At 37.2% G+C, this 18,395-nt stretch overlaps 2 protein-coding genes across 9 annotated transcripts; one reads left to right on the forward strand and one right to left on the reverse strand.

The window, feature by feature from the left end:
- The first annotated feature begins 1,023 nt into the window (after positions 1–1,023).
- Positions 1,024–11,657, forward strand: LOC120013785. Of its 2 annotated transcripts, XM_038865719.1 has the most exons (20): positions 1,027–1,463; positions 1,653–1,715; positions 2,632–3,081; positions 3,163–3,240; positions 3,368–3,427; positions 3,557–3,661; positions 4,251–4,361; positions 5,079–5,120; positions 5,259–5,372; positions 5,446–5,630; positions 6,209–6,495; positions 6,734–6,855; positions 6,998–7,040; positions 7,121–7,212; positions 8,008–8,056; positions 8,631–8,701; positions 8,861–8,980; positions 9,449–9,549; positions 10,441–10,486; positions 11,161–11,657. In XM_038865719.1, the coding sequence occupies exons 1-20, from the start codon at positions 1,299–1,301 to the stop codon at positions 11,209–11,211; spliced, it is 2,355 nt and encodes a 784-aa protein (XP_038721647.1). In that variant the 5' UTR covers positions 1,027–1,298; the 3' UTR covers positions 11,212–11,657. The 2 variants fall into 2 exon arrangements, with proteins under 2 accessions (XP_038721653.1, XP_038721647.1); XM_038865725.1 differs by lacking the exon at positions 8,861–8,980 and having other exon boundaries at positions 1,024–1,463.
- Positions 11,658–11,885: 228 nt separating this feature from the next.
- LOC120006420 (ankyrin repeat domain-containing protein 2B-like) lies at positions 11,886–17,222 on the reverse strand. 7 transcript variants are annotated; one of them, XM_038856461.1, is made up of 11 exons: positions 17,127–17,222; positions 16,651–16,692; positions 15,956–16,104; positions 14,755–14,964; positions 14,523–14,671; positions 14,186–14,386; positions 13,881–14,049; positions 13,590–13,682; positions 12,570–12,709; positions 12,330–12,476; positions 11,886–12,125 (listed from the first exon to the last, which is right to left on the reverse strand). In XM_038856461.1, the coding sequence occupies exons 2-10, from the start codon at positions 16,682–16,684 to the stop codon at positions 12,374–12,376; spliced, it is 1,248 nt and encodes a 415-aa protein (XP_038712389.1). In that variant the 5' UTR covers positions 16,685–16,692; positions 17,127–17,222; the 3' UTR covers positions 11,886–12,125; positions 12,330–12,373. The 7 variants fall into 7 exon arrangements, with proteins under 7 accessions (XP_038712389.1, XP_038712420.1, XP_038712397.1 ...); XM_038856492.1 differs by lacking the exon at positions 17,127–17,222 and having other exon boundaries at positions 14,186–14,277; positions 14,615–14,671; positions 16,651–16,780; XM_038856469.1 differs by lacking the exon at positions 17,127–17,222 and having other exon boundaries at positions 11,886–12,122; positions 16,651–16,780.
- Between the last annotated feature and the right edge of the window lie 1,173 nt (positions 17,223–18,395).

Below are 18,395 nucleotides of genomic sequence, written 5' to 3' on the forward strand. Positions count from 1 at the left end.
GTACGCAAAACCCCGAAACCCTACAAAAATTATTTTGAGAACCCAAATCAAATTTTGAAAAATGGTGAAACCTAATTATGAAAAATGAACAATTTTCTTAATATAAACAAGCAACATTCTCACTGTCAATGTTGCCCGTAAGACCTGACAGGTCGACACCCGATACCAAAGAGCGACGTGATGGCAAGAATGGATGACCCTTCATGGGCTTGGGATACTATGACGTTCAAGTCATAATTCTTTAGAGGATGAATCAAACAGTTCCAATTAATGAATTTTTGTTTAGTACCTCCTCGTTCACCGGTCTAATACTTATTTTATAGCTGTTGTGGAGTGTCTGTTGAGATTTTATTTTTCTTATCCCAATTTTGGTTTTATCTTGTTGTTGAATTTTGAATCCATCTTTATCTCAATTGGTTTGAATAGTTGACTTTTAAATCCTTTTGAATTTTGAATAATCCTGGATTAAATTTCTCGAGGCCTTCCTCCTCCCTTGCCCCGTGTTGACTAAGCATCCAAGTTTAACCCATCCGCACATACAAACAAATGTGAAAATCAATAGGCACACATGAGATTTTGTTGAATAATTTCATAATAAAAAACAAGGTAAAAACGAACTTCGGAGTAGTTCAATTGACGAGCTGAGTCATATGTAATATCGAATCCCGAATTCGAGTCTCATCCCCTTCCTTGAAAAAAAAGAAGTACTATAAAAAAATATACTTGGCTTTGACACACGATAATTTTTGTTTTTAAATAAGTTAATTTATATTTAACTGTAAAAAAAAGCTTCCAGAATCAAAATGTATTACTAGTATGACGCATAATGCGGGTCAATTTCGGTCCAAAACGGGTGAATGGGCATGGTTGGAGATGGACCCGGTTACCCGTTTGGAATGACTTTGTGTTAACCTGAAAATCCCAGTGATGATGACGACAGGAAATGCACGCGTTGAGCTCAAAAAAGGGAAATTAGTTTTTATTTTTTGAAAAAAAGAGAGGAAAGTAATTAACGTTCTTCATGATTCATAATTAAACAACATCATTGAAACTCATATCATCTTCATTAACACGCACACGCTCTCCATTTCCTAGCCTAATAGGGAAAGGAAAGGAGAGGGAGGAAGGGGTCCAAGCTTAGGTTACTAGGGCTTCGAAATACGAAATTTGGGAACTCGATTTCGCGATTTTCGATTTGTATCTTGTAGACCTGTTGCGGTAAGCAGTGTAGGATTTAGGTCAATTTGATATATTCTTCAACAATCAATCGTCCTTGATTTTTTGATTTTGGATCGGAGATGGAGAACGGTCACGACCGCAGATTGGCTGATAAATTGACGGGATTGTCGATTAACGATGGTGAGAATAGAATCAATTCTCCATCCTCCATCAACAGCAACAACGATAACTTGTTTCAGGTCATGAAAGCCGTCGAGGCTGCCGAAGCCACCATCAAACAACAGGTATTCATGCATTAATGTTTCTATATTATTCGTTTACATAGGCATGTATCTATGCCCTTCTCGTTCTCGAGGTGCTATTATGTTGTTAGATTCAGTTTCTGGTTTCTTATTAACCATAGACGGATGAAATTGGGATCTGTATGCCATCAGAGGCATTGCTAATGCTAATTCTTTGGGCCTTTTCAACAGGTGGAGGAGAATAACCAATTGAGAGCCGAACTTTACAAGAGAATTCAGGAACTGGACAAATATGTAAGTACTCACATGAAGCTTCTTATGAAATATAAAATCATTGTTGGAGAACTGAAAAGTGGTATTGAAGTTGTTTGCTTACTATTTTTTAGTAAATAAAAGCTAGCTCTTGTCACTGTTCCGGTTTATAGATGTAGCTTATCATTTGTGAGCTTTCTCACTGTGAGTCTTTGGAAACTGCCACTGTGTAGAGTTGGAAAGAATTCTTAGAAACTGCTATTAGCACTCTTATTGTCAACATGGTATTTTTAAGGGAGGGAAAAATTGGACGACATGAATGTAGAGTTCTTCAGCTTCCCTCTTATTTCTGTGCTGATAAATTTGACTTAAGTGTGATTTTCCTTTTGGTTTTATGGCATCTCCTTTCCTTACGAGGAGGGTGGACGAGGAAAGGGAATGATAGCAATTCAATCCTTTCCTGTTGCATATGGAAACTTCCCTTTAAGAACCACAAAAATGTGTAATAGGTGACCATTTCACGCAGTTTGGGGGCCACTTTAGTCTCCCACTGGCACCCAACTGCATCTTGACCCCCCAACTGAAGGCGCTCCTACTGTTACTAGAAGTATAGTCTCTCTCAGGTCCAGTTTCAATCTCGTACTAACTTACTTTACTTAGTAGGCCAGAAGAGAGATATCAAGAAAATCCAATAGAAGTTGGGCAATTTGACTTAAGATTTTTCCCTGCCAACCATTTTTTTTTGGAACTCATTTGTTCATTTTCAAATTCTATGGTTTTTTAGTGTGACTGTTAACACCACAATGCATGGGCTTAGTATTTAGGGGCTTCATGCTATGCTCCCTGAGTTCTTGTCCATCTGAAAAAGAGTTGCTATTTCAACCACTCATGATGAGTATATCTCTTACAAAAAATATTTATCATATTTTCGTTTTGCTTTTCTGGTGGTGTTTTTCAGAAACTGGATGAATCAATGGCCCAAAGAGTTCGTTCTGATTATCCGAAAGATGAGCGTGTTCGTGGACCTTATGAAGTTTATCAGTCAGTTCACTCTGCAGGGAATCAAGAAGACGGGCTTAAGAGCGTTGGCAATACTCCAACAGTTGATCCATCAGGCACGCTGGTAATCCAACAAGATTTAAAGCCTAGTAGGGAAGATTCTTTGATAGAAAGTCATGTAGGAAACAATTCTGAAAGCAGCCAAATGAATGGGACATTTAAAGCACTGACTGGTGGTCGGACGGCTGTAGATAATACCGGTGTATATCAGTTTTCTTCACCGTCTACTACATCCTTCTCCCCTAGCAGATACCAAATAGAAGGAGAACTTGAGCCACGGTTTAATTTGTCCGGACACATGCTGATGCCTATGGCTGAAGTCAATAACCATGCCAGCCCCTGGAAGCAGGTATTTTTCATGATTATGGAATATGTACTATCTGTTTCTAATTGAACCTTATATTTTATTGAAAGAGTTTTATCTATGTAGGATATTGCTCTCAAAATTCGGGAGCATGAAGAGGAAATTACACAGTTACGTAAACAGCTTGCTGACTATTCTATTAAGGTGAATGGCCCTTGTGGGCATCACATGTTTCCTTCCCAAAGGAATTTTTGTTGTTTTTTGTTTTCCAATATGATATTCATACTATTTATGTTGCTTGAGGTGACTAATAATTTATCTTTGTTGATAGGAAGCGCAAATACGCAATGAGAAATTTGTTTTGGAAAAGCGTATTGCCTATATGCGTCTGGTAAGCAGGTCTTTGTTTCCAGTGTTCACCAGTTGATTACACCACCTTCTTGTCTTTTTCCCCCCCTCCTCCTTGTTTCTTTTTTTTGGGGAGATTTTCATAGAAAGTTGACAGATTTGTTGCTATCAGGCCTTTGATCAACAGCAACAGGACCTTGTTGATGCTGCATCAAAAGCTCTTTCATATAGACAAGACATAATTGAGGAAAATATACGCCTCACGTATGCGTTGCAGGTAACTTCCTTTCTTTTTTTGTTCATTTTCTTCTCTTGGGGTTTTCAACAGGTTGGTTCAGTATTCTTATTTCTTCTTTTTTCTTTCCACATTTTCGAAAAGATTTGTGTATGTTGTTGACCTCTGTTCGCCTGCTAGTTACATATTGATGCTCAGATTTTTAACTCTTTCTTCTGGTTAGAGGTTCAACCACTTGCTTTTTTTAGTTCCATTATTCTTTTTTTGGTGGTTAAATTCCAAGAAACTTGCCAGTTCATTTTTTTCCCCTTTGGTGTGTCTGATCATGCCAAATTCATCTTTTATTATCCAGTTCCGCGGTGGATATTATATTTGTCAATTGTGAGTACTTTAGCTCAATGTAAGTGGACTGACCTTTAAACAAAAAACTTATTTTTTTCCTTGGAATATGAATAATGCTGTGAATTCAGGTTGCAAAACTATGTTCTTATTTAACATTCCAAGTGACTCAATTCTGGTGATTCATGTGTTGTGATTTGCATATTTTAGGCCTGATGTATCCTTTTCTGAAATTTTTATGCAGAACTGAATAATTACTTTGAGATCCTTTCTTTGATTGTGGTTTACTCAGGCTGCACAGCAAGAAAGATCAACATTTGTGTCTTCGTTGCTGCCTCTTCTTGCAGACTATTCTCTACAACCACCAGTTCCTGATGCCCAGTCAATTGTTAGCAATGTGAAGGTTAGTCTGTAGTACTTCTGTTGTGTCTTTGAAATATAAAAATTTCCTAGTATATTCTTGAGCAATGCATTTTATTTTGAAGAAGTCTGTGGAGGGCAAAGATTTGATGTGCTCAATTGCAACCCTAGTTTCATGGGTTTAAAGTTTAAACCTTGGAAATCGGCTTTCAGCGATGTGGAAGGGAGGCTGTGTAAATCTGCCCTTCTTATACCCTGCCACCATTGTGTTCTTTCCTTTTTTCCTGCATGCAGTCCCCAGCCATTTGGGTTTATGTTCTGCTCATTGAACTTTGGTTATTCTTCGGGTTTCATTATGTTAATAGATTGGAATATGGATCTTAATGAACATGATGCCTCTGATGCATGCCTTAGACCCTTCTTAGCCCGAATTCTTCTTCTCTTTCTCCTTTTCCTCCTCCTCCTCCTTCTTTGTGAGCAGGTGGTGGGGGAAGAAGAGAATATATTTTCGAGAGTAGTGACTAATTCCTCCTTCATTGGCGTGGGTGCTCTCTCTATCGGTTCATTTGCATCTTCTTTCCTGTAAATTTTTTAGGTTCATAATAGCTTAGTCATTGTCTGGATCTGGCATTGAACTGAGTGGATCGGTTCAGTCCAGATTGGGACTGGATTCGGTTATAGACTCATAGTTAGGTACTTAGGTTACTACAAATCACATGCATGCATGACGTTTACTCCTGGATTCTCTCCCGTCTCGCAGGTTCTATTTAAACATTTGCAAGAGAAGCTTATAGTTACTGAGGTATGTATAGAGATAAGCTGTCAGTAAATTATGGTGTCAGTTTGATAGAGAAGGCAGCTTGAATCATGAATATTCCCTGCAGTTCTTGTTTCCACTGTCAATAGGTGATGTTGATGATGTTTTTTCTCCCCATTCTAGTCAAAGCTAAAGGACTCACAGTATCAATTGGCACCCTGGCGTTCAGAAGTGAATCACTCAAATTTTGCTCCCCAAGCACCACAAAGTCCTATCGGTGTAGCGTTGATGACAACAGTATAGTCATGTCTTTTGTGATATCTACTTGCATGCCATGATAAATTCCTCAAATTCATCTGTTTTCCTGCAGAACAAAAATGAGCTTGAACTGGTACCCCAGCCAATGTATTCTCAAGGGAAGATGCCAATAAATTCTGATGGTCAGACAGCCGCAGATTGGGATCTATCTGGTCACCATCAATATGGTTTGGGTGGAAATGTCGCAAAAAATCTTGAAACGGATGATGTTGCGAGATATTCACCTCTTGCAAGCAGGTGAGCCCGATCAAATGGAGACTGCTACTAATTGCAACCATCTGCTTTTGTTGGTGGGTTCTGTTTTCATATGGTCCTTATTGACTGTATGCATGAAATGTTGAGTGAATCAGTGAAGAAAGAAGTTCTATGTTAATTCGAGAATATGTTTATGCTATTACTCCTCATGGACATGGTGAGATTGTACTATACTGCTTGCTCTGTTTATTTTATTTGACAATCTCCCCACTGGTTAGCCCCAATACTTCCATATGGGAAGAACATTTTCTTGGAGTACCATGCCACATTTTGATGAACTTAACTTTTCTTCTTTTCTCAAAATATGAGACTAATATGATTCTATAAGCTTTAAAAAAGGGTACTTGTTATATTATGTATGTGATTTGATGCCATTTTCCTCTGATGAAGGATAAGGGGCATGGAAATTTAATTGGCAAGCTGTTATAAGTTTGTAATAAAACATCAACTTCCAATGAAATATAATCCAGTGTTTATTTTGTGCTTGTTACTAAGAATTTATGCTTTCAGTGATATCACCAGAATGTTGATATGATGAGATATTCTTCGCTGTTTTGCAGGAATTCCGCGGCCCATGATGTACCTACACAGTTTGCTGTTACTCGCCAGGATGGTCATGCACATTATGTTGAAGAAGGCATCAATAAACAAGTGACCTTTCGTGACCCGATTAGCAGTGGTGAGATGGATGATCCTACTGGGGAGGGACACCAGAAAGAAAGAGAACCTTCAGGCAATTGGGTTTCAGGAAATCCCACTTACACAGCCACTCTTGATGATCCCAGCTCCTCATATTCTCCTTACCTCCCTCCTGTTCTTGAAGAGCCGTCGTCTTCATTTTCTGAGGGTAACTAATTGATTCTGTTCTGGACTTAGGTTACTACAAATTACCCAGACTCTCAAATCATGCACACACACCCGCCCACCAAAGAAAAATGAAGTACAAAAGCTAACAAAGAAGAAAAAACAAGAAAAATATGAGGGAAAAAGTTTGGACAATCAGGATTTTTAAAAGAAAGGTAGAAGAAACAAAAGTAGACTTTGCTTGGCTGTCTTTGTGGCTATCTCAAAATTTTGATGTGCAGCTGCCGATGATGATCCATTACCTGCAATAGAGGGCCTACAGATTTCTGGAGAAGCTTTGCCGGGGCGGGAACTCCAGGCATGCGGATACTCTATAAATGGAACAACCAGTTGTAATTTTGAGGTATATTTTTGAGATCTTCACACGTCATATGTCTCATTTGTCAGGACCTTGGCCTGCGGTTGCTTAGATCTGCCTTAGTCCAGTCAGTCCTGTTGGATATCTATATTACTGTGTTGATCTGTTTTTTTTGATGCGCTAACAGTGGGTACGGCATTTGGAAGATGGATCCGTTAATTACATTGAGGGTTTATTCTTTTCCCTATTCACTTTGTTATTTCCTTTGATATTTCTATAGTTGTAGTTCTGAAGGACTTTCTGATGACAGGAGCGAAGCAACCGAACTATCTTGTTACCGCTGACGATGTTGATACATATTTGGCTATTGAAGTTCAGCCTCTGGATAACAGGAAACGCAAGGTATTAACTTCTTAGTATCTCCCATTTGTGGCCCTTCATGTCTTGATGGGTGTGTTTTCTTGGCCTCTTTTCACCTTCTGAATCTCTAAAATGAAGTAAGTGTATTCTACAGAGTATAGTATATGTCAGCATAATATTTTATTGGAAGGTGCCTTTAGTGTTTATCGTGTTCTCAATTTTTTTGTTTAGCAAGAACTGACAAAAAATTGGGAGGTACTCATTTGGAGTTTTCTTAAAATGGTTTGCTTCTTTGTATCTTTTTCTGGCATTGACATCTAATTCCTCATTCCTATGATCTGGCTTGTCTTGTCAGAGATGAGTTATAATTCAGTTATTCAATTGCAACTCAAATCTTGTCGCTATTTTTCCAGTTAAATATGGGTCTATCTAAGTTCAGTTCAATGCGGTAGCCTCCAAATATAGCTACATACTTGTTTTGTATGTGTGTTGTAGTCTATTCGTTGTTAGGAGCTGTATGGGGTTCGGCATATAAGATGGTTGCAATTCGTAGATGGCAATACTCACTGGCTGATGCATGGAACATTAAAGTTATCTCTCTCTCTCGATTTAGAAGTCTCCATGTCATTCTCTTCCCACAAAGTGCTCCCTCTTTCTCTTGTTTTGATGATGTTGATGCTGGGGCCTTCCTTCATTGTCAAGCCATTATTTTATCCCTAATCTCTCACGTTTGATATAAAGTTTGCATGCACTCATAACTATTTATTTCTCACAAAGTGTTGGTGGTCATGTTTCATTACTTATTGACTTGATAATGTGGATTTTTTTTGTCTCTAGGGAGAGCTTGTAAAGGTCTTTGCGAATGAACACAGGAAGATTACTTGTGGTTAGTTTCCCCCCCTTTTTTTTGGTGCTCAGTACATTTGATTATGTGCAATTCGTGTTTTTTTAATCTTTTTGCTTTGCTTCCGGGTTTCTATTTGATTTGTGTGATTAATGTCCAGAAATGTGACATTTAGATTACCTTAGTTGTTGAAAATGTGACACGCAGAAATGTTACTTGTTTGTTTAATGTACTCCAGTTGAAAGTGCACCTTAAAGCCTTGTTTACACGATGCTCCCCCCCCCCCCCCCCTCTCTCTCTCCTCCTCCCCTGATTCTCCCCAGCCTTCTGGTATGATCGCTTGTAAAGTTCCTTTATCATCTGTTTCAATCCAGTTATTTTGTTTGCCCTCTTAGTTTATGTGGCCAATGCTGCTCTCCTTTTTACCCTTTTTCAATGAAGAAACAGCCAGTTGGATATCTTAGATCTTTTGGACTCTACACAGTTATTGGGAGATATGTTATTGTGGTCTTTGTTGCTATTAATACAATATTTATTTATTATTCAAAGAAACTAAAATGAATTCTGGTCAAAATTTCATTTCTTCTATGAAGTCTTTGTCTTTTCTTTTCAACAGATCCTGACATGCAGAACGACATAGAGAAGACCCTTTACAGTAGCCATGCTTCATACAAAGTGTCCTTATTGGTATGTATTCTCCAGACAAGATAAAATAAGAAAACGAGAGAGAAATTGTTGATGTGCCTGTCTTTGTTTTATGTTTGGCTATCCTGTTTTTTCATAGACATGTTTTTACATTGCCCTTTGAAGAGGAACACGTAGTTACTTCTGCTTTTGATATTACAGACTGGGTACCTTGATATATGGGAACCGGCTATTTTGGCCATTAAGAGGGAAGGTTATAGCATCAAGTGTAGCGGACCCAGTGGTCTTCTAGTCTCTGAAAAGTTTTCGCCAAACACAAGTGTACGGTACCTTAACTATTGTTGAGAAATTTAGTTCAAGTGTGTGACTACTGCTTAAACATAATGGCGAAAATGTCAACAGATCATTTGGTATTGTTGCTGTTTCTTGTTTATGTTTCATCCTCAAAAATTCAATAACAGAACTCAAAAATATCTGTCTGGTAGTTTTGACTATCAGAAATGTGGAAGAAATAGGATACTTTTTTAATACTCCTTATCTTAAGAAGTTTTGAAAGAGACAGAGGAGATGAGAGGTGGATGGAAATTTGTTCCTCGAGACAACTGCCAGGCTTTGGGAAAAAGTTGCATTATTAGTTTTGAAGCTGTTGCATTATTAGTTTTTGAAGCTATTGGTGCGGAATAGAATTACTCGAGTTCTTGAATGCTACATTAATTTTATCCACCATTTGATTCTTGATAGTGGTTTGTGTTTCTTGTATTCTTATTATTACTATCTCTTATTTTCTAGGTATCAATCCCATATGGACTTGAACATGATAAAGAATTTATAATAATCACTTCGAGTGGCGTTGAGCATCACCTAAGAGAAGACAACTCAGAAGATGGTTGGTGAGTTTCTATATTTCATATACTCTCCCAATGCAATATGGCCGTAAAATATTGTTCTTTGAGGCCTTCATGGACACTTCTGTTGCAAGGGTGTATGCCTTTTTGTTTTCTTATACTAAATGACTCTGAGGTTAGGGTCCTCAAGATATCAGATTGAAGATCAGAAGTAGAACATTCACTCTATAACAGAGCTGTGTGCTATTTCTTTCTGAAGCTTGGGGGACGATAAGTTCCTTCCCCTAGGTGCCTCCCCTTGCTAACTTGCCTACAAATCCTTTTCTTTGGTTACTATTTGCCAATGGATCACCATATTCATCTGTGAACCCCCATCTTAGCACGTAAAAACTCTTAAATCACATTCTTGATGTTTTGCTAATTTGCTCTGTTGTCTGTGTATTCTGTTCTCTACCAAAGCGTTGAACAAATACCGTCCAATGAATATTCTTCTGCGACCTCCCTTCAGCTTGTACAAACTCTTAACGACATCTTTTATGTTTTGCACAATTCAGGCTTTTGCATTTTGTGTCATTGTAATTCGAAGATAGGGTATCCTACTCCATAGTTAAATATGTATTTTGCCTCCTGGAAATAACTTTAAAATAAACATTCAAGAGCTCCAGGTGCCTTTTAAGCCTGCTTTCTCAAATCTAAAATCCACATCTGTCTTCATCTGTTTCGGTTTTTTTCTCAACTTTAGATGGTCTAGTAACAGTGTGGAGGTGTGGGTGAGTGGACATCCTTAGGTTTCTAGTCTTTGGCAGTTTATCATCTCTCTCTGCATTTGTTGTGAAAAGCAGCTAATTTCAACTGTAAAAAATGATTACTCCTTGGCTTTCTTCTGATATAACCTTAACCATTTTTCTTTTTGTTCTTTTTCTTTTGTGGATGCAGTGCAAGAGATACGATTGTTCTCACCTTGAGATTATTTATCATAAGGGTATCTTCATCACTTTTTAACTCATTTTTCACTCTTTAATGATTGACATGTGACTTTTTTTTGGTTAGTATTGACATGTGACTGTGTGCGTGTTTAAATAGCATTCTAGTGTGTCAGAGATTTACTTCCTGTATGTAGAACATGTATTATATATCTACATTTATTTGGCGGAAAAATCTTTTTTTATTTAACAATTGCTCTGCACTGTGGATTGTGGAGCATATTGATTACGAGTATCTTATCAACAGTTACACTTTGCTGATGTTTTCTACTTCCAATAACGTACAAGTGTGTGGGAATATATTGATATTTTTGACTTCCTCTATGATTCTTACTACTTTCAAGTTTCAAGGTTTATCTTTATGTCGTGCTGACATTGTTTAGGTGCTACAAGGATAAAAGGATGGTAGCATTATTTGCCAGAGAAAACATAATTTTGTCCTGACCGTCTTCCTCACTATTTACATTTATTTACTTCTTCCCTAAACATTGAAATAGCAGTATAACAGATGCACAAGAGTTTGGTCAAGCTGAGACCAGTATGGCCTGGATCTTAAGCTGCTGGTTACTGCATTTCTAAACATACAATTATTAATAATCTTGTGTGAGATGTATTTCTGGTCTGATGTTGTTATACATTCTTACTGAAATCGGACTGCTACTGATTGTTGCAGGCTAGTGAGAGAAGGAAAGGAAAGAAGAGGGGCTTATTCTTTAACAAGTAACTCATTTTTTTTCACCTTAAACTTCCTGACACCATGTATGGCAAAGGAGTGTCTATAGTCTTGTAGTTGACCAATGGCTGTTTAGTCTATCATAGGCAAGAATGAGCATTGAGTTGTAGTTGCAACTTGTATGTTGTATGTTGTAATCCCTCTCTCTAGTTTGTGCGCAGGAATGTGTAAAATGACAATCTAAGGAAAGAATCTAGTAATCTACAAACTAGGCAAACATCGAATAAGTTTTGCATTTCTAGGTCGATTAGAATTTGAAGTTTGTATATCAATTTTGTTTGTATGTGCCAATATTTCGAGGGGATATTATTGGCATTGTTGGCTGGGAGTCATGTTACCTGTTGTATTTATGAAATAGTCGGTCTGCGCTTTGTGGATTTTGTCTACTTAGTGAATTAAGCGAGCTCATAAATAATTTTGGAAGTACTGAAGTATTATCGTATTTTTGCATCTATCGGGTTAGGTTATTTTTTTCTGAGCACCAGTTACCTAATGTTCATCGTCCATCCATCTTTGTCACGATTTTCATTATTCTCTTTGTAATCTGCATCAAAGTTGGTATGTGCATTTTTTTTCCTCATGGGTTTCGACTGGTTGATGATGCAAACTCATAACGCAGTGTGAAACTTGATGTGGATTTGGGCCTCTGTGACTCAAAACAAACAAAAAAAATCATGAGCAGTGAATCTAGAGAATATAAAACATAAATTCCTTTTACATATCGTTCTCTCCATTTAATAACAACAAAGGGACAATAACCACCTAAATCAGCCGTTGATGATGTAATGTAAGTTAAACCCACTTATTTCCCATCCAGAGTGTTCAACATTTGTGGTTTATTCTCGTTCTCAATAAAATAAAAAACAACACTACTCATGACGCGTCCTTGGGCAAGAGGGGGCCTTCTGCAATGAGGAACATGTTCACAAACCTGTTAAATTAAGAAATTAACAAATACAAAGAGATAGAGGAATGGATTTATCTCTATAATCAGATTTGCTTGTGCCGTTATAGAATCTTAAAATGCAGCAATCAGACAACGGTAATACAGGGTAGTTGATAAGTGATGGCATCTTCATTTTGATTCAAAACAAATAGGTCACACTTACTTATATGCCCATTATACTGGAGTCATGGGTGTATACCACCGTATCTACAGTAAGGCATCCTTCTCAAGTAACTTCAACACTTCCTGCTGGTTGTTGAGCTCTGCAAGCTCGAAAGGAGTCTTGTAGTAGTCCCCATTTCTAAGAGTGCTGCAATCAAAACAGGCGAAAGAAAATGCATCAAAATCACAATGTCACTAAAAGTTTGTGGAAGGACTAGGGAGATATACAAATCAGACTTACATGTCTGCACCATTATCCAACAACAGTGCTACACAGTCCTTCCTGCCATAGCCAGCAGCAAAATGAAGTGGGGTGCTTTGGTCCTTATCTAAAGCATCCACCGTTGCTCCAGCCTCAAGAAGGATTTGGGCACATTTCACCTGAAATATTCAATTAAAAAAAGGGAATTTTTAAGAAAATTCTTAAGAACCAAATGTCGTGTTCCAACAAAAAAAATTAGACAGACAGATGGAACTGAGCAAATATACTGGTTCCATGATAATATCTACGGCAGGCAATCGATTGAAAAAGAGGAGCCTCTTACAACTACCGAGTAACACACGACTGACACTTCTGGTAAAACACTTACTAAGAACTTTGAGAATAAAAGTTTCCTGGGTGATATACAGAATCAGGTATTTAAATATATATTCTAATTGTTAATGTAAAAACAAAAGCAACGAAATGCTTTGCCATGTTTAAAATCATTAAATGCGGACAGATTTACTCATATAAAGACGTATTGTGTACTCTCTCTAACTTGTGAAAAGTGAAAACACCCCAAAGCTACTTCACCTAAAACCAAAAAAAAAAAAAAAAACTCACTAAATTGTCCAACTTAAAATAACGATTTTGAAAATAAATCGGGTACATTTTTTAATTGTTCAATGGAGAAGGGGTTGAATCCCTGCAGCAAGGGGGTAGTGAGGAGCTTGACCACTTGAACTAATGGAGCTCAGTGCTCTTCACAGTCGCAGAACTCACGTATTCACAAAACAACCAAAATTGTACGTCAGCCATAAGATCTACGAGATTGGTTTTAGGCCCATCATATTTCATACTTGAGTCACACTCAGTGCACAAGGCTACCACGATGCAGCAGGCAGGATAAGAAAAGCGGACGTATGCAGTCTTACTCTTGCATCACGTATTCATGATGGATGGTGAAATTTTTAGTTTCGGATCAGATCACATTCGTAAACATTTCAACATTATTGAGAGCAATAATGGAAAGGAAGTCAAGTTTACAACTTATCATACCTCACCATATGCACATGCGAAATGCAAAGCCGTCCTTCCCTCTGAATCTTCTTCATCCTTGTTAGCGCCAGCAGCTAATGCTGCTTTCAAACCCTAATTGCGAACCAGAGTGAAACCTTAATCTAAATGTAAAAGTTATAAATCAACACAGCCAAAATTAAATCCAAGACTCAACATGTAGAGCTACAATTATAAGACAAGATTTCAATTAATCTAAAGGATTCCTAAAATGCTATAAAACAATGAAACGAGAGAGAAAAAATAGTTTGAAAATTATATAGACAGACACACCTCAATGTCCCCAACACTTGCACAGCTATGAATAATTGGCTTATCTTTATTTCCCGCTTCTTCTGCTTCATCTGCATCTGAATTTTCAAAAGAGGAGGCCGCATGTTCTGAAACTTCAAGACCCATTGCTGCTCCCAACTTCTGCAGAACATCATTATCATTCCAGTACCTATGCAAAATAAATAATGAAAGAATTGTAACTTTTAAGTAAATAAAAGTTTTAAACTAAAAAAGCAAGCACATTAAATCCCAATATATTGAACTCTAGCATAATTGTTAATGTCATAGCATTTATTAATACCAACCTCATCATGGCATCCGGACCACCCATTTCTATATGTTCTAAAATAGGCTTCAATGTGGCATCTTCTTTGATTCGGGCCATTCGATCCCCCATCTGGTCTTCATCTGCATCTGAATTTTCAAAAGAGGAGGACGCATATTTTAAAACTTGACGACCCATTGCTACTTTCAACTTCTGCAGAACATCATTATCATTCCAGTACCTATGCAAAATAAATAATAAAAGAATTGTAACTTTTAAGTAAATAAAAGTTTTAAACTAAAAAAGCAAGCACATTAAATCCCAATATATTGAACTCTAGCATAATTGTTAATGTCATAGCATTTATTAATACCAACCTCATCATGGCATCCGGACCACCCGTTTCTATATGTTCTAAAATAGGCTTCAATGTGGCATCTTCTTTGATTCGGGCCATTCGATCCCCCATCTGGTCTTTACATGTTGGATTTGTCAAATTGTTAAGCATCTGAGACATAGATGGGTCCTGCAGAAATGTGAAACAAAAACTTCACACCTGTTTTCATAATGCATGAATCTTGCTTCAACAAGGGAAAGCGACTTATATACCTGCATTAATTCGTTCCCCAGACGCTCAGCCATTGTCATAAGTTGAGGATTCTGCATAACATGTTTCATGGTGGACATATACTCCTGTGGATCAACCTGTGGAACACCACCATTTCCTGCATTTTGAACTGATTTCTGAAGCTGTTCTGCCATCTGGCTGAATGAAGGATCATTTGCTATCTGTTCAGCTAAGTCCTTAATGGAAGGGTCCTGGATATTGAGCAATAAAATATGAGACCTGAACCCAGAACTTAAAACATAAAAACTGCCGAGGGACAAAAAAAAAGTTGGGGTAAGATAGAAGAGAGACACAAGATGAATCATTAGCTATTAATGCAAATGGAAACTTATACAAAAAGATTATACACAGGACTCAAAATACATCCATGATGAACACTTTGATCTTCAACTTTTCCACCATAACTTAGCAGATGAGGTAGGAAATATTTGAAAAGCATATTAAGAATACCATTGGCCAACCAAGATTTTTTTTGGATAGTATGTAAACATGCCAAGAGAACACAGATAACCGGGGGATTGAGGAGAGGCAAACAAATACCAAATCACCAGCATATACAAAGGGCACCAAGGGGATGCAATTCAAATACAATCACGTACAACAAATGAGATCTATTAAGCCAGAAGTTTACTAAACGGGACAATATTCTCAGTCCATAACTGCATCATTAGTCTGTTTAGTCAAATGTTAGACTCAACCTTGAGTATCTACAATTACCAACTTCAGTCTTTCTCTGAACCTAAGACAATGATACAGCAGTTTCACTGACCCTATACAGCTTACTCAGAAAGTAAACCCTATTTTACATCCACAGCATACCTTCAATTGACCTGCAAATGCCGCACCCACCCTCTAGAAGCACCCCCGTGGAGAGCACCAAACACCTACATCATATTCAATGCCTCAACCTTAGGTAACTAGTTCAGGGCATATTGCTTGTATTTTTCACTTTTTACTTTGAATCTCTATTGAAAATGGAGAAAAAAAAATAAGTGACAGTACAACTTAGACGATCGATAGAGCAATCCAAAAAACCAAGATCTTCTGTCCTCAGTAAATTAAAAAGCTTCATCAAAAACTACCATGTCTAAAATCAACAGGGCCGGCTTCGCATTCTGATTTTAAAAATTTAAAGACCCTCGCTTAATTCCCATAATCAAAAGAAAATGGATGTGGGAATACATTTAAAAGCCCAGTCATGGCTGAGAAATCAAAAGGATTGGGAAGAAATCCAGCGCCCATCGAAGAGGCAGATCCTGTTTGTCCATCCTGTGACTCAGCTGAGCCCATTTCCGAGGTACTCTTGCTCTCCATTGGACCTGATTTTTCATCTAGAGAGTAAGACATGCAAGAATAATTCAGATATCTTATGTCTCCAAACAAAGTCAAAGTAAAATATATGAATTTGCACTTTTAGATAAAAGAACAATTATAATCTATATAAACATATCCAACAGCATCATTTGAAGCCATGGCTAGTGTATCAATTACCACGAAATCCAGATGATTCATAAGCAACTAAGTTAATTATATCTAGTTCCAACATAATACACGGTGGGCGATAAACACTCCTAAAATGAGCAATAAACAAAGTCGATAATTGCATGCGGTGGATGTTCAAATGCAGTAATAGACTAATCAAGTCAAGAATCAGAGAAATATTAAAAAGCAACAAACATGAACAAATAGTGAAAATCGAATTGATCTGTATTAGAATTGATATACCAAATTCCCAAACAAAGAATCCCCATACAACACGCCAATCCAATGCAAGAAAGTATTCCCCACCACAGACACGGAAAAGGAGCAAATCTAATATACAAAATTCAACAAAAACAAATAGGAAACCAAGAAACAAACATCGATGTAACCATTACCAGCGGGAGCATCCTCGTTAGGATTGGAAGCCATTAGAGCAGCTGAGAAAAACAAAGAAAATCCAAAACTCGCGATTAGGGAATCAATAAATTAATGAAAACTCAGCTACAATTTATTTTTATTTTTTTTGAGTACAGTACAAACACAATATACGACGCACCACCAGATCAAGCCTACGAAAGTACAGGTGTCAACAGGCCCTACGCAGGAGGCACAAATCAAGCCCACGCAGGGGCAAACTATCAAGCCCACGCAGGGGCAAACTATCAAGCCCACGTAGAGGCAGACGAAGCCCACACACCTCCTTGTAAATATTCGGAAGAGGTGAGACTAGAACTCATGACCTCAGTCAAGGACATGCAAAGTCATTGCCACTCAACCAATGACTCATTTGCAACTCAGTTACAAATTGAAATAAACGGAAATAATATATAATTATATGTTAATTATTATATATTAGAGATTGAATTGAAACCTTCGATGAAGTTACGCTAATTCTCTCTGACAGATTATATTCAAAACCCTAATTGTAGTTTTCTTTGTATTTGTTCACAAAGAAAATATAATAATAATAATAATAGCCTAAATCAAACCAAACTATAATATTGATATCAATGTATAATTTTATGATAGCATAATAAGTTGATATATAATTTAATCATATCCTATATTTGGAAAGAACATGATATTAGATTGGTATAGGATAAAATTTATGATAACATATCTAGATTATTCCCAATTAAAATTAGAATGAATTTTTTTTTGTCATTTGACATGTTATACTAAACACATCATATAAAATAAAAAAAATTGATTGTTTTAATATTATTTAACTAACATTGTATCAAAACTATTTTTGTATAAAGTTATATTATGTCGAGTATTTTAAAAATTCTTTAAACATCCGATAACTCCATCAAAATATGATTTTATACTATATAAAATCTTATCCTCTCCGTTTATTTAAAGAGTAGTGCTTGCGTGGGCCATACAAACTCTCATCTTCTGATGCTTCTTTGCCTAAAACGAATAATCTTTCTCCAAATTTTGTTTTTCTTTTTTATTTACGTTACGATTTTAACGAACCGTATGAATGTTCTCTGTGCAGGCCAAGCCCAACGGCGGGAATGCTTCCCAAATGCATTTGTCGTAGTACAAAGGGTAAAACCGTGGAAAATGTTTTAGGTGGGAAGTACTTTCTGGCCTATTGTGGGTGGGGGTGATTTTCTCATTATGGAGTGACTGGACAAAGCCTTGGGAAATACAGTGGCGCTGAATGAAGAGGGAAGTTGATGCAAAGATTTTCTTCAATCAAATGGTGAAGTTAATCGTGGTAACTTTTAACATACGTGGGAGATCGTAAGTTCAAATGTCATGCGTGTTTCTATTATCGCATTTTACAAGATGAGCTCTTATTGAACTCAGCATGTGCGATTGGCCAAATGCCACGTTACGTTATCTTCTCGCACTGAGTCTCGGCCTAAGTCTCAATTGATCCATAAAAGTTGTAGGGTTTTTCATGTGACCCAGAGTTTACCAACGAGTTGAATTCCACGTTACCAAAAAAAAAAAAGTAAGCAACATTTCATCTTTTAATATATGTAACTAATCACTATTTTGTGCTATGCTTAGTTCATACTCGTGTTTGGAACTTTATAGGCTTTGGTCACATGGAGTATGGACAGAATAATTATGAAATACTTGAATGCAAAGGCAATGCATGTTGGATGCAATCTCATGCGTA

The sequence above is a fragment of the Tripterygium wilfordii genome, chromosome 2, assembly GCF_013401445.1.
Source record: "Tripterygium wilfordii isolate XIE 37 chromosome 2, ASM1340144v1, whole genome shotgun sequence".
Lineage (NCBI taxonomy): Eukaryota > Viridiplantae > Streptophyta > Magnoliopsida > Celastrales > Celastraceae > Tripterygium > Tripterygium wilfordii.